This window comes from Ailuropoda melanoleuca, chromosome 13, assembly GCF_002007445.2.
Source record: "Ailuropoda melanoleuca isolate Jingjing chromosome 13, ASM200744v2, whole genome shotgun sequence".
In the NCBI taxonomy this organism is placed as follows: domain Eukaryota; kingdom Metazoa; phylum Chordata; class Mammalia; order Carnivora; family Ursidae; genus Ailuropoda; species Ailuropoda melanoleuca.
In genome coordinates this window covers 15,804,656-15,818,363 of record NC_048230.1, presented here as the reverse complement: position 1 = coordinate 15,818,363, position 13,708 = coordinate 15,804,656, and the positions used below count along the sequence as shown (strand labels likewise).

General features: G+C 40.6%; 1 protein-coding gene across 2 annotated transcripts in view; it reads left to right on the top strand.

Annotated features, from left to right (window-relative positions):
• The window catches only part of ANKFN1 (ankyrin repeat and fibronectin type III domain containing 1), a 385,668-nt gene that overhangs the window by 354,964 nt on the left and 16,996 nt on the right, over nt 1-13,708 (top strand). For both annotated transcript variants that reach the window (XM_034640636.1, XM_034640637.1), the window contains exon 18: nt 7,433-7,599. In XM_034640636.1, coding sequence (XP_034496527.1) covers nt 7,433-7,599 — 167 coding nt within the window. The remainder of the gene's footprint in view (nt 1-7,432; nt 7,600-13,708) is intronic.

Genomic DNA, 13,708 nt, shown 5'->3' with positions numbered 1-13,708 from the left:
TGGGTAGTAAACATAGAAATTTGGCCAGTGTCTATTAATAACAGCTGAAGCCATAGAAGTGAATGATTTCACAGGGATAGATAAGTGACAGGGAAAAGAACTAAGGAAAACACTCCATGGAGAGCTAACTGGGAGTCCATTCTGTGTGAAATGGTCATTATTGTTCCATGATTATAGACAAAACTACAGGAAGTTCACTTCCCCATGTCTCAGTGGTCTTCATGGTAACAATCAATGATTTGGGATCAATCATAATAGTGTATGACTCCTAAGACCCTGGAGGACCAAACCCTGCAAGTGTCCTCTCTATCCTGCTTTCTGGGAGGCTCACGCATTTTTCCTGGGCCGCCATACTTTGTCCTACTATTGTTATTCTCTATTCTACAATTTCTTCTCTCCACTCGTTTATTCATTAATTCAATAAATATTTATTAAGTAACCTACTATGTGTTGGGCACTAGTCCAGGTACTAAAGGATCTGCAATGAACAGATCCGTGAAGCTTAACGTTCTGGTGGGGAAGACAAACAGTAAACCAGTCAACAAACAATACTGCAAATGTCAGACAGTCATGAGGGCTGTGATGAAAAATAATTAGAGTAAGGGAGTGGAGTAAAGTGACAGGAGCTGCAATTTTGTATAGGACAACCTGGGAAGGTCTCTCTGAAGAAACATGTAAGCAGAGACCTGAGATTTCCATGCAGAGGGAATGACAAGTGCAAAGGTTTTAAAGAAAGAGTGTGCTTGACTAAAAGATCAGTGTAGGTGAAGTGTAGCAAGCAAGAGCAACAAAGATAGGAAATGAGATCAGAGAGTCAACAGCCAGATCATGCAGGGCCTCACAGGCCATGATAAGGACTTTGGCTTCTACTTTAAGCGTGTTGGGAGTCCAATAGAGAATTTTGAGCAGTAGAGTAACATATTAGAAGCTCTGCAAAATCTGACCCCCCACAAAAAAATTTAAAACTAAAAAGCTTAACTTTGTTTAACCCAGCATTTTCTAAATTCATTTGACCATGACTGGAAGCATTTTTGGTGTGGCACTTACTAAAAAACTAAGAAAACACACTTCAGGATATGATGCCCTAGAACACTGCTTCCCAAACTTTAATGTGCATTAAGAATCACTTGGAGAGCATGCTAGAAGAGACTCCTGAAGCCCCACCCCAGAGATGCTGAGTCAGTAGGTCTGGGATGGGCACTGGAGAATTTGCTTTTCTAACTGGCTCTCAGCTGATACTGTACTGTCAATCCATGGACCACACTTGAAGTAATACTAAAACACAGAGAAAACGACATTTTAGGAACTTACAAAAGTAGGGATGTAGTTATCATAGTAATAGAATCCAACAGTGCCTACCTCTTTGCCCTGTCTTGCTTCTTCTTAATACTAAAAGTAATATTAAGACTATCAGATACTATCCTTCATCTATGAAAGCCAAGCCATAGATCAAAGCCTGGGTCTCAATAATTCCTGACTTTAAGATGTTTTTTTCTAGAATAACATATACTTTCATATTCTCTTAGTCCTCCTTCATTAGCATATTATAGGTGATTAATGAGAACATGTAAGTTTCCAGAAAAGATCACCTGATTGGGTGTGGTTCCACTGACATACACAATTCTATTAGTCTTTTCTAGAGATCAGGAGGAAATGTTGCCAGTAGCAGGAAATTAGTACACTCTAGTACAATGTTTATTATACTTCAGCACCACCAGCAACAATGTTTAAAAGACTGCTGCGCCTTAGTAAGAATCATGACAGACTCTACCTTATCCCCAAGCAATCGGAGCTTTCTAAGAAGCAGATTATTGTACTGATTACCATACTTCTTCCATTAGACTTCATCCCACAAACCATTTAATAACAATTTCTATAGGAACTTCAAAGAGCTTACTATAATGGGTAAGATGCTAAGCAATTTTTACTTGTTTTTTGTAAGTAGGGACTTCTGCCTTCCATACGTAGGTCCATAGTAAAAGGTCGACAGATACACTAGCATTTCTGAGAAAGAGAACATTACTGGAAATTGAATCAGAACTCAGAAAATCATAAGAACACAGGAATTTTAATGAAACCCAAAAAGGTGCAAATTATGGGAACACATCAATTATAAAAAGTTTACACTATATTTTGGTTTGACTTGTACAAGTCATCCCTGTCCCAATGAAAGGATTTGAGATTTGGCAAACAGACCACGTTCCTGCCAGTGGCCTGAGTGATCATAAATAACTTGCTAACCAGCTACGGAAAACTCCATCTGTGCCTATTCTAGCACTACATAGATCTAGCAAGGACAAAATGATAAAGGAGCTTAGCCTTCTGTCTCCTGGAGTAAAGAGTAGGCTGGGGCAAACCCATAGGGTACTCCCTCACATGATTACTGCAGGGGATAGGAGGACTGTCATATAGATGGGAGATCTCTGTGAGCAGGGCTGAGCTGAGGCAAAGGAGTACAATTTCAAACCCATGGCCCCTCCATAGCCTGAGGGCTGACAGTCCCCCTACCCCATCCTTTGGATAGGAGCAGGACAGCACTCCACCGCAGTAACCAAGCATGTGCCTGGGGACCAACAAGGCTCACTATATAAACTGTTCCCAGGAACAGAAAGAAAAGCAGTACCATGAGCCTTTAGAAATTCTGTCCAATGATGTGGCCTCTTGAGGATTTGCCTAGCTTGCACTGAGGTGGTCGCTGTCCCAATCCTATGGGCAGTTACAATTGACAGCAGGCCTATGATAAGAAAAGTTGACTTTATTGATTTCCTTGATCCTATGATTCATACTGATTGGACTAGCGAGATTATAAAACTGGAGGATTTTTTAAAAATAGTTTGAAGCCTGGTATATATTTCACACTTAAGTGCTTGGCTGCATATTTCATTCAAAAAACATTTGCCGAGTTCCCACTGTATGCCAAGTACTGTGCTGGGGCTGGACATTCAGATGTTAATAAAACATAATCTGCCCACCAGAAGCCTAGAATCCAGTAGAGGATACAGGAATACCAAAAGTCCCAATATAATGAAAGCCCTGTGTAATAGGTAGGCTGTTGAATTTCAAAGGAAAGACATCCAATTCTCCCTTAAAGAGATAGTATTTGAGCTAGATCTTGAATTAGAAAGAAATTTTCATAAAAGGAAAGACAGAGCTAAAAAGGAAAATCATTTTAAGCAGAAGGAACAGCATGCACAAAGGGTAGGAAACCTGAGGAAATGCAGCCCAATTAAGTACACTCCTAGTAGCTCATTGTGATAAATGCTTATGGCAACTGAGAAGAGTGACAGGAGATGAAACTAAAAATTAAAAAGGTCAGAATCACAAAGGGCTACCTAAAGAGGCTAGACTTTATCATGTAGGCAATGGGGAGTCATGAAAAGATTTAGGAATAATATGGTCTTATTGGGTTTTAGCAGCTCTATGGAAGACGGATTGGAGGAGAGCCAAAGTGGGGGTTGCTGAGACTAGAGGCAATGAGACAGCTGAGAGAGTGGTCCAGGTGGCAATGATAAGAACCGGAACCGAGACTGCCACAGTAAAGGTGTAGAAGAGAAAGCAGAGGCAAGAGGAACTGAGGAGTTAAAATCAATAGGACTTTGTGATTGATTTAATGTGGTTGAAGAGCAAGATGGAGGAGCCAGAGAGTCTGAATAGGGTGCTGAGATGGATAATGTTGCCATCTACCAAAACAGGAGATGAGGGGAGGAACAGGTTTGGGGGAGGGGAGAGATGATGAGTTCAGTTTGACAAATGATGAGTTTTGAGGTGCCTGTGGGATATCCAGGCATTGAGCCTAATGGAATCCAGGCCACAGGCTTACAAGAAATGGCACAGTCTCAACCCTCATTCCTAAGGCCCATTTTTCATGATTTAGGATACCACTCCTGAATTCCAACTGTCAACTCATTCACTACCAGGAATCTTTAGAGGGGCATCTTGTGCCCAGGTTCTTTCTGACACATTGGCAAAGAATCCTGGAACTAAACTGACCACAGGAGGTAATCTTATTGATATTTTTAGCTTCCAAACTAGGCTCCATGACCCAGACTGATTAAGATTTTGTTAAGTTAAAGATCTTAGGAAGAATATTCTAATCTCGACCCTGTTCCAATTTTCTAACTCTGAATGCCTCATTCTTTCTGAGGGGCTGCGGAAAGGGTGTGAAAAAAATTTTTGTTTTGTTTCTGGTAGGTGCCACATGCTATGCTGGGTACTGTATATATGTGATATGATTTAATCCTAAATGGGCATTACTGTCCGTCTTTGATGTGGGAAAATTGAGGCTCCCAGAGGTTACATGCTCAATGCCACGCCGGTAATAACTGGCACAACTATGATTCAAACCCAATTCTGTCTGATACCTAAACCCAAATACTTTCTACTCTACTCTACTAATCCAACTTCCAGTGTTGGTGCCAAATGCATTTTAGTCTCATATAAAAAAAAAAAAAACAGGGAGAAAAAACACTGCAGAAAATTAGCCTTAGTGTGTAAATTACTAACAAATCATGTGGTCCGGATAATGCATTGTTGTACCTTTATACCATTTTGTCTGTTAAATGCATGTGATTCACATTAGAAAAAAATTAGAAGCTTCCAGTCTATCCTCCCCTCCTCTGTGATGGCTACCAAATGTATCATTGCTAAACCACAAAAGACTATGTTAAAGTAACATTTGTTAAAGTAACATTAAAGGCTCTGGATAAAAACCACTAGCATGGGGAAGTGAAGCGCTGTAGTTGAAAGGTCCTTATAGCTTACTGTGGTGAGTGGCAAGGGGGGGTGTGTGGGCACTGTGAGACCACCCACTGATCCAAGGCTTCTACCACAAGGAGACACAACAAGAGAAAGTTGTGGACACCCTGGCGTTTTAGAATTCAGATGGGAATGACAGTGTTTCTTTTAAAGAAATTCTTTAGTGCCTCTTCCTAATCTTCCTATCTTCATATTTTAGAAAGAAGGAGAAAAGCTGATTTTTTTCTTTTTTTTTTCCTTTCCTTTCTTTTTTCTTTTTTTTTTTTTTCTTCCAACTTAGTTTGGAAAGGCAGACTGTGAGACACTTCTCTCCTCACTCTCCAGCCAAAAGAGGACATCTGTCAAGTGCTAACAGGATATAATCCCTCCTTGAAAGGCATAAAGACACATTCAGGGAGTTACAAGGGTCAAGAGTAAGCTACAAAGTAATGGTGACTCTTTCCTGTAGAGCTGCCAGTAAATATCACAGACCTGAAATACACCTTTCAAAACAGGAAAATCAAGAGCACAGAGAGAAAAGAGAGGACGGAGGGAAAGAGGAGATTCTGGAGGAAGGGTCTGCCCTCTTCAGCCCAGGGCATGCATTTTTTTGTTCATTCGGTCAATAAACATTAATTAAAAAGCTATAATGTTCCAGGTTTTGAGGAAATAAAAATAAGAGACATGGTTCTTGCCCTCAGAGAAATCACAGCCTAATACCAAGGCAGTCAAGTAAACACATATTTCTAATAAAGCAGGGTAAGTGTCTTGATACATTTAGAAACAAATACTCTAGGAGCACAAAAGAGAGAGAAACTAATTCTGCCTGTAGAGGAAGACGTGTAAGTAAAGATTGAAGCTGGCACTTAAGCTGAATCTTCAAGTATCAGAAGAAGCTGACCTGAAGACATTGGTGTAACCTAAAGAAACTGGTAGAGACGGGTGTTTGAGGACCAGAAAAAGGCATGTGTAAAAGCATGGAAGTGGAACAGGACTTGTAGTAAGTTCAGCCTGACCAAAGCTTAGGATTAATTTGAGTGGAGGATGAAGGGTGGTTGCATGATGAAAGATATGACTGAAGATACATTCAAATTCTAGATCACAAGACCCTTTCCTTCTGGTGGTAAGAGGTTTGACTTTGTCCTGAAGTCAAGAAGGAGCTCTGTAGAAGTCTTTAAGCAGGGAAATAGCATGCAAAGTAGATGGTTTGGGAGGAGCTCAATAGTGTGTTGTTAACTGAGAGGCTATATGAAATCAGTTCTGTGTCAGGTAAAGACATGCTAGAGTAGAGGAAGTGGGAAGGATAGATCTGACATCAGAGAGAAAAATCAATCCTAGATTGAGAAACACTTCCTTGAAATGGGGCACAACTTGAAATAAGCATGAGCCACAAAAGCCCTCACCCCATTCTTCTCTTCCACTTCCATATGAGGAAACACAAACAGAGCAGTTTACCCTTACCCACACCAGAGACTCAGGAGAAAATCAAGCAAGGAAGTAGACAGTCGTAAGATGGGATTTGAAGGATGCCCAGAAATTTCTCAATATGCAGAGAAGTAGGACTTCCTCACTGAGGTGTAGGGATAACAAGATGCTCCATTTTGAGGCAGTGTGGTTTCAGCACCCCTAAATGGCCACTGCTGGGTCTCAGGAATCAACAGCAAAGAGGCCCGAGGGCAGTAATTAGGTATTCTTCTTAAAATTGTTCATCAAAGAAGCCAGAATAAAAATGTTTCCACAGATTTGTGGAGCTATAGTAGCCCTATTTCCAAAGCAAGGAACACACTGACGCAGTTAGACACATAGAATAAATGAGGTTCCTGGAAAGTGAGTCTGCAAATTCAACAATGGCCAGGAAGAGACTGGTACTACACCAGTCTGATTCAGGATGCTTTCCTCATCCCACTGGAATCTGATGTTTTAGTATGTGATCAGAACCAGACAGAGAAGTATAGAAAATCTGATCACCTCAGGGTACCTGCATAAGGCTAAGTCCCACACTCCTCTCTCCCTCCTCCATAATGGAGATGAGGGTCAGACTGTTCCCTCTGGCCTCCAGCCCAATATCTTTTGAGAGAGGAAGGCCAAGTCTGCCAAAGACAGAAATGGTCTGTTGAGGTATCAACCCCATCATCCTTCCAGAGTAGCTGAGGAGCAGAGAGGCAGGACAAGGATCAAAACCATCCTACCAGGTCTTGAGGGAAGTTTTCCAGCCAGACAAAAGACATCCCGAGAAAAGTATGTCTTGTGTCTTCTGGGATTTCTGGCCTTGAAAAGAAGCACTTAAGATACACACTGGAAATCAGACATGGAAATCAAAACTAGGTTTCAAATTGCTACTTGACTTTTTTCTTCTTTAAAGTGATAAGCAAACTTATTTTCTCAGAATATATATATATATGTGTATATATATATACACAGCCTCAACTTAAGGAGCTGAACATAAACTGCAGCTTGAGCCAAGCCCACTTCCCCATACCTTACCAGGACTTGGTAAACCTTAAAAGGGAATACTGTCTGACTAAAGCCAGACAACTGGCCCCTAAAGAGCACATTTATAATTTATTTATGGCTTAATATTTTCCACTGATAGGATTAATAAATCATGTTTTCATTCAACTTGTTTTCTCTGAGGTATGAATTTCTCTATTTTGATACCAGATCTTAACATGTTTTATTTTGCTTGTCCATTTTCCAGTTCATTTTTGCAGCTACAGGGAGAAATTTATTAGTCTGTATTGCCGCCTTTCTGCTGTTGTGGAGCTGGATTCTCTGAATACCCAACAGTCCCTGAGGGAAGCGATCTCAGACAGCGAGGTTGCAGCTGCCAAACAAAGACACCAGCAAGTTTTAGATTTCATTCAGGTACTAGTTTGTTTCTTCTGAGATAGAATGAAGGAAGAAGGGGTAGAGTGGAGGGGATGAGAAACAAGCATGAGAAAGAACAGCAATCTGAGTTTATTTAAAGACCACAGCATGCAAGTAGCCTGTTGATTTGGTTAAAATGCGGAATTCAGGAAGACATGAGTTTTTATTTTTTTTTAAAGATTTTATTTATTTGACACAGAGACAGCCAGTGAGAGAGACAGCCAGTGAGAGAGAGACAAGCAGGGGGAGTAGGAGAGGAAGAAGCAGGGTCCCAGCAGAGGAGCCTGATGTGGGGCTCGATCCCAGAACGCCGGGATCACACCCTGAGCCGAAGGCAGACCCTTAACAACTGAGCCACCCAGGCGCCCCGACATGAGTTTTTAAACAAAGGCTTAAGAAAAAGCTACATATAAATCACAGCATTACTAAGACCTGCATCAGTTACTATGGTAGGTAGCAACGGCTTCCCATATTGGAGAGAAAAATCACTGCCAGAAGAACTAGTACTCAGATTATTATTATTACCTGGTAGCCCACTGATAATTCTAACAGAAAGAAAAATTGTATTACTTAACTCAATATCCCAGAGTTATGTTAACCCAAATCTAGTTGGAGCTAAGATTCCTCATGCCTTAGACTCCTTTCTGGCAGAGCTGACACTTTAATGTGTGGCTACAGGGGCTGGAAAATGTGTTCCCTATCTATGGTCTTATCTGGAAAAGCCTTAAGGTGGCACCTCAGGTTCTTGTGACTAGTCATCAAGACAATTTGGATATCATCTCAAATTGCCTCTAAGTCCCTTGGACAAATCTTGAAGATCTTTCTGCATATATTACCCAACTCACAAAATGATTATAACACAAATAGCCCATGACAAATATCATTATGATATATATTCAGTTCAATTTGGTAAATATTTGTTGAATACCTAGATGTATTGCAAGAGAGAGATGAAGTTGAATTAGAAGCCATAGTTTAAAATCCAGTAGGATAGACAATAAATGTGTATAAATACTATTTGTAAAATGAGTTGGGTACCAAAAGAGAAGTACAAAAAAAAAAAAAACTGTGTCAACACAAAGAAGTAAAAATTTACTTACATTTGTGGGTATAAGAAAAGTTGCCATAGAGGATGTAACTGATATCCAAGCTCAGCCTAGAGGGATAAGTTAGACTATATAGTAAGGAGAAATAGATTGGGGGGCATTCAAATAAAAAGTGTAAACAGATAAGGCAGAAAGAGCAGAAAACAGTAGTCAAGATTGACTGGGGCATAAATTGAGTGAAGGTAGTGAAAAAGCAGGCAAGAATGAAAGTAGCAATGAGATCAGATCCCAAGGGCTTTATTAAAGGCTATGGTAAGAAATTTGTACCTTATTCTGTAGGCAATAGGGACCTGGGTAAAGTGTTAAAGAAAGTAAGTTATAGGGGTGCCTGGGTGGCACAGTCGTTAAGCATCTGCCTTCAGCTCAGGGCGTGATCCCAGAGTTCTGGGATCGAGCCCCACATCAAGCTCCTCCGCTGGGAGCCTGCTTCTTCCTCTCCCACTCCTCCTGCTTGTGTTCCCTCTCTCGCTGGCTGTCTCTGTCAAATAAATAAATAAAATCTTTAAAAAAAAAAAAAAAAGAAAGTTATAGCCCCTCATGGCTATTTAGCATAGATTCAAGCCGGGGGACAGTCTTTTGCAGTGGTATGGCCATACTGGTTGTTTATAGTAAGCACTCATTCTCATTGGCTATGTTCACTAGATAATTTGCATATCATTCCTGGATTTAAGGAGAAGAACAAAAGCAGGCAGATCAGATATGAAGCTATTATAATCATCTAGGCAAGGAATACGATGAGCTTTAAGCAAATAAATTTCTCTAAATCCCAACCTCCTGGGATGCTTGGGTGGCTCAGTCAGTTAAGCGTCTGCCTTCAGCTCAGGTCATGATCCCAGCATCCTGGGATTAAGTCCCACATTGGGCTCCTTGCTCATCGGGGAGGCTGCTTCTCCCTCTGCCTGCTGTTCCCCCTGCTTGTGCTCTCTCTCTCTCTATCTGAGACAAATAAATAAAATCTTTTAAAAAAATAAAATAAATCCCAACCTCCTAATCTGTAAAATAGGGAAGGTAATAATACTACTAGCTCATAGTGTTACTGAAAATTCAACAATAAAGTACTGACCACACTGCCTGTACCTAGTAAATATGCAGTAAATTATGCATTCATTTATTCATTCATTAATAAGGAGGGAAAATGCTCTGACACATGGATATACAAGATTTGGAATTTACTTAGTAAATATTATTTATAATATACTTGCAGGAAGGAGGTATTATAATATACTTGCAAAGTGGTGAGCACACAAATCTTAACCTACTTTTCCCACCCTGTAAATGAGATATCTTAGATGACCTCTCAGACTAAAGAAATAAACCTCTTAAGAGTTACTTGCTCTCTTGACCTGAGAATGTGATATTTAAAAATTCAGACATTAACGGCATTTATTTCATTTCCAGTAAAAGTGGAACATTGATATGGGGAAGGGGTGGGAAAGGGAAGAATGAGGCATGAGAATCTGAAAGACTGGCTTATCTTTTGAACCCAATATAATGAGCAGTGGAGCATTAGAAAAAGAACAATGACCAGAAGTCTATTAGCATACATTTTTAGTCCTGAGTTCTACTGACAGACCTTGGAGTAATGAACAATTCATTTGATCTCCAGGGCCCCAATTTTCTCATATATAAAATGAAAGGGTTGGACTAGATGACTTTGAAGGACCTGGTTGTCTCTAATATTTCATGACGTCTTTAACATCATAAATATTTTTAGAGAAGCACTTCTCTAATCATGCCTTAGGTTCTGTTTCTGCTTTATTCCACTTAAGCCTTCTCCTGAATCCAGTATGGTCATCCAACGAGAAAGCTGACTTTCTTCAGTCTTTCCCAGTCTGAGACCTCTCAGGAGTTCCTGGCTCCATTCTGACTCCCTTACTCCTATTCTTCTCTTTGCCCTCTTCTTTTTCACCTAGCCTAGGGCTCCACTGCCTTTTTCTCTCTTCCCTTTCACCACACCATTAAGTGGGATGGATAAAGGCAAGCCAGGCCAGCAATTCCACAAAGTTCCAGCCTGCTCTGGTCTCCCAAAGCAGGTAACTTGAGAGCCCCCTCTACATACTCTCCTTCCAGCCAGCCAGGTACACGCAGACTTGGATAAAAGCCAATTCCCAAAGGGTTCGAAAAATCATTTCTTGGCTAGGTAAACCCTGACCATCTCCTTGTACCCACAGCCTTCAGTGGACTGCTTTGCTCTATCCAACATGGATAACTTCACTTATTAGAGATAATGCAATATCATTTCTCCCCTTATCTATGTTGGGCTTCTCAATCTCTCTCTCGCTCAGAATGAAAACCAGCTGCAGCCACTCACCCACTGGCATTCACAGATTAGCCCACCACACACCATAACCTGCAGAGGCAACCGCCAGCCATGAGAGCATTTGTATGATTCCAGATCTAAGACAGTGTTGAAGTCACTACACAAACCAAACATTGTAAAGAGCAAGGGAGTCTATGTAAATACAGTGAGGAAAAGAAGCCAAGGAGTGCAGCCAGAAAAGGGGAGGGCCTGGACCAGGGGAGGTGTAGAAAATCATAGATAAGGTATACAGGTTTTATAGACAGCACACACAGCAGAAATGTCAAAGTGTAGAGACTTGGAGCTTGGCGTATTTTGAGCTGCTAAAGCCTAAAGGGCAATTAGGCTATAATTTATATACTGTAATGCTTCCAATGCTCCTAAGCTGTAATAGAAACACAGCTCATTAAATATAGCCAATCTATCATCCCCTCAAGCACCTTGTAACTGTGCTGTGAGAAAACCAATCACCTTTACATTTTAATAAAAATATTATCTTGCCTGAGTACAGAGAAAGGGTGTAATTTATGGGATGAAAACCAAAAATTTTAAAGGGCAGGGTGAGAAATGGATTCAGAACTTTTAACCAACAGACCAAGGGAGTTCATGGTCTTTCTTTTTAAAAACATGTCAGCAGGTCTTTAGAAGCTGAATTTGGACCTTAAAATCAGGGGGATTATGTTGTCAGTTATTTTTAGATCAACAGTATAAGGTAAAATGGGTGAAAATTGTACTTCTTTTAAGGCTACTTAGCTAAGTCTTTAAAATCAGTCCATAGGCCTCTCTGTACAAATGTTTTAAACTTTTATTCAGCTAATACTTCTTCATTCATCACTGAGAAAAAATAAGAAGTAAACATTGTTTATACACATAATTTTAAAATGTATACACTAAATCTCACTATCCATCCTCAGGAGTAAGGCTGAAATAATCTTATTCGAAGAGAATAAGTAGATTATTATTAACAATTGTATTAATTTCTTAGGGCTGCTGAAACAAGTTACCACAAACGGGGTGCCTTAAAACAAGAAATGTATTCTTTCACAGTTTTGGGGACTGTAAATCTGAAATCAAGTATTGGTCAGGCCATACTCCCTCTGGAGGCTCCAGGGGAGAATCTGTTCTCTGCTTCTGCCAGTTTCTGGTGGCTGTTGGCATTCCTTGACTTGTGGCCACATCACTTCCATCTCTGCCTCTGTGGTCACGTTGCCTCATTCTCTTCTGTCTGCCAATCTCCCTCTGCCGCTTTTAAGAATGTCTTTATGAGGACATTTGTTATTGAATTAGGATCCACCCAAATAATCCAAGATAAACTTCCTTCTCAAAATCCTTAACTTAATCACATCTTTTGCCAGACAAGGTAATATTTACTCTTCTATCATATATGGTAATATTCACAAGTTCCAGGGCACCCGGGTAACTCAGACGGTTAAGTGTCTGCCTGGGGCTCGGATCACGGTCTCGGGATCCTGGGATCAAGCCCTGCCTCGGGCTCTCCCTGCTCAGTGGCAAGTCTGCTTCTCCCTCTCCCTCTGTGATCTCTCTCACTCTTGCTTTCTCTCAAATAACTAAAAAAATAAATAAAAATCTTTAAAAAAAAATTCACAAGTTCCAGCAGCTGGGACATGGACATATCTGGGGAGGCCACATTCAGCCCCATATGATAATCACGATTGTCACTGTAACAACTGAAAGCCTTATAACAACGTATCGTTTAATACAGTGCCTCAGCTACTCACATTAATACTCATAATAACTCTGTCGGAGGGTAGAGATCTAAAGAATTAGGTACCCATCCATCCATCCATTCGTTCATTCACCGAGCAATCATTATTGAGTAGCTACTCTTGGCACAGGCAAGAGCAAAAGAAAGAAAAGCACAGTCCCTGTCCTTGGAAAGCATTCTAAAAGCTGTCATGTAGTGCCTTTAAAATAACTTTGAGACAAAAGCACTACATGACGTAGGACCAGTAAAAGCCAGCTGAGAGAGCAACAGTCCCATCAAGAAAACTTGCCTGAGTCTCCTCTGGGATTCCCACTTTGGCTTTACCCCCTGAACTTCAGACTGCTCTCTCTATAGTGCTCAGTGCGTCCTCACAACATGCCCATCGCTGAACGTCCTGCCCAACTCACTGCCTAACAAAGGCTAACACTCAATCAGATGCTTTCATTACCACCGTGAATACTCTGCCAAATCCAGAACTAGAAAGCAATAGAAAATGGCTCTTGACCGCACTAGTGCACTCTGGCTTGCCTGTCACTGTGAACATGGCAGACTGTCACAGTTTCAGACTCTACTCTGTGTTTGTTGGGAGTATCAAGTTTGTGAATACTCTTTAAAAACTATTATTTAAGTACAGATTAAGGCCCTAAGAAGGTATTTTGAAAACAAAATAGAACACTGGGCAGTCCTTTATCTTTAAAACTTCTATAATCAGACCTTAACCTTGCAGTATTCAAAACAGTTGACACCTTCTACCTGGAAGCTGAGTGCCACCAACTTCCCAAATGTTCTTCAAAAATAAATCAAAGTGTCAGAACTGAAAGGGACCTTAGACATCATCTAGTCCAACTTCCTCTTTTTACAGTTGAGTAAATGGTCCTGAAGAAGTTAATGGCTTGCCAAGGGCACCCAGTGAAATTAGATGCAAAGACTATCACAAGTTCCAGGGCCCCATGAAAAAAAATACAGTATAACTAA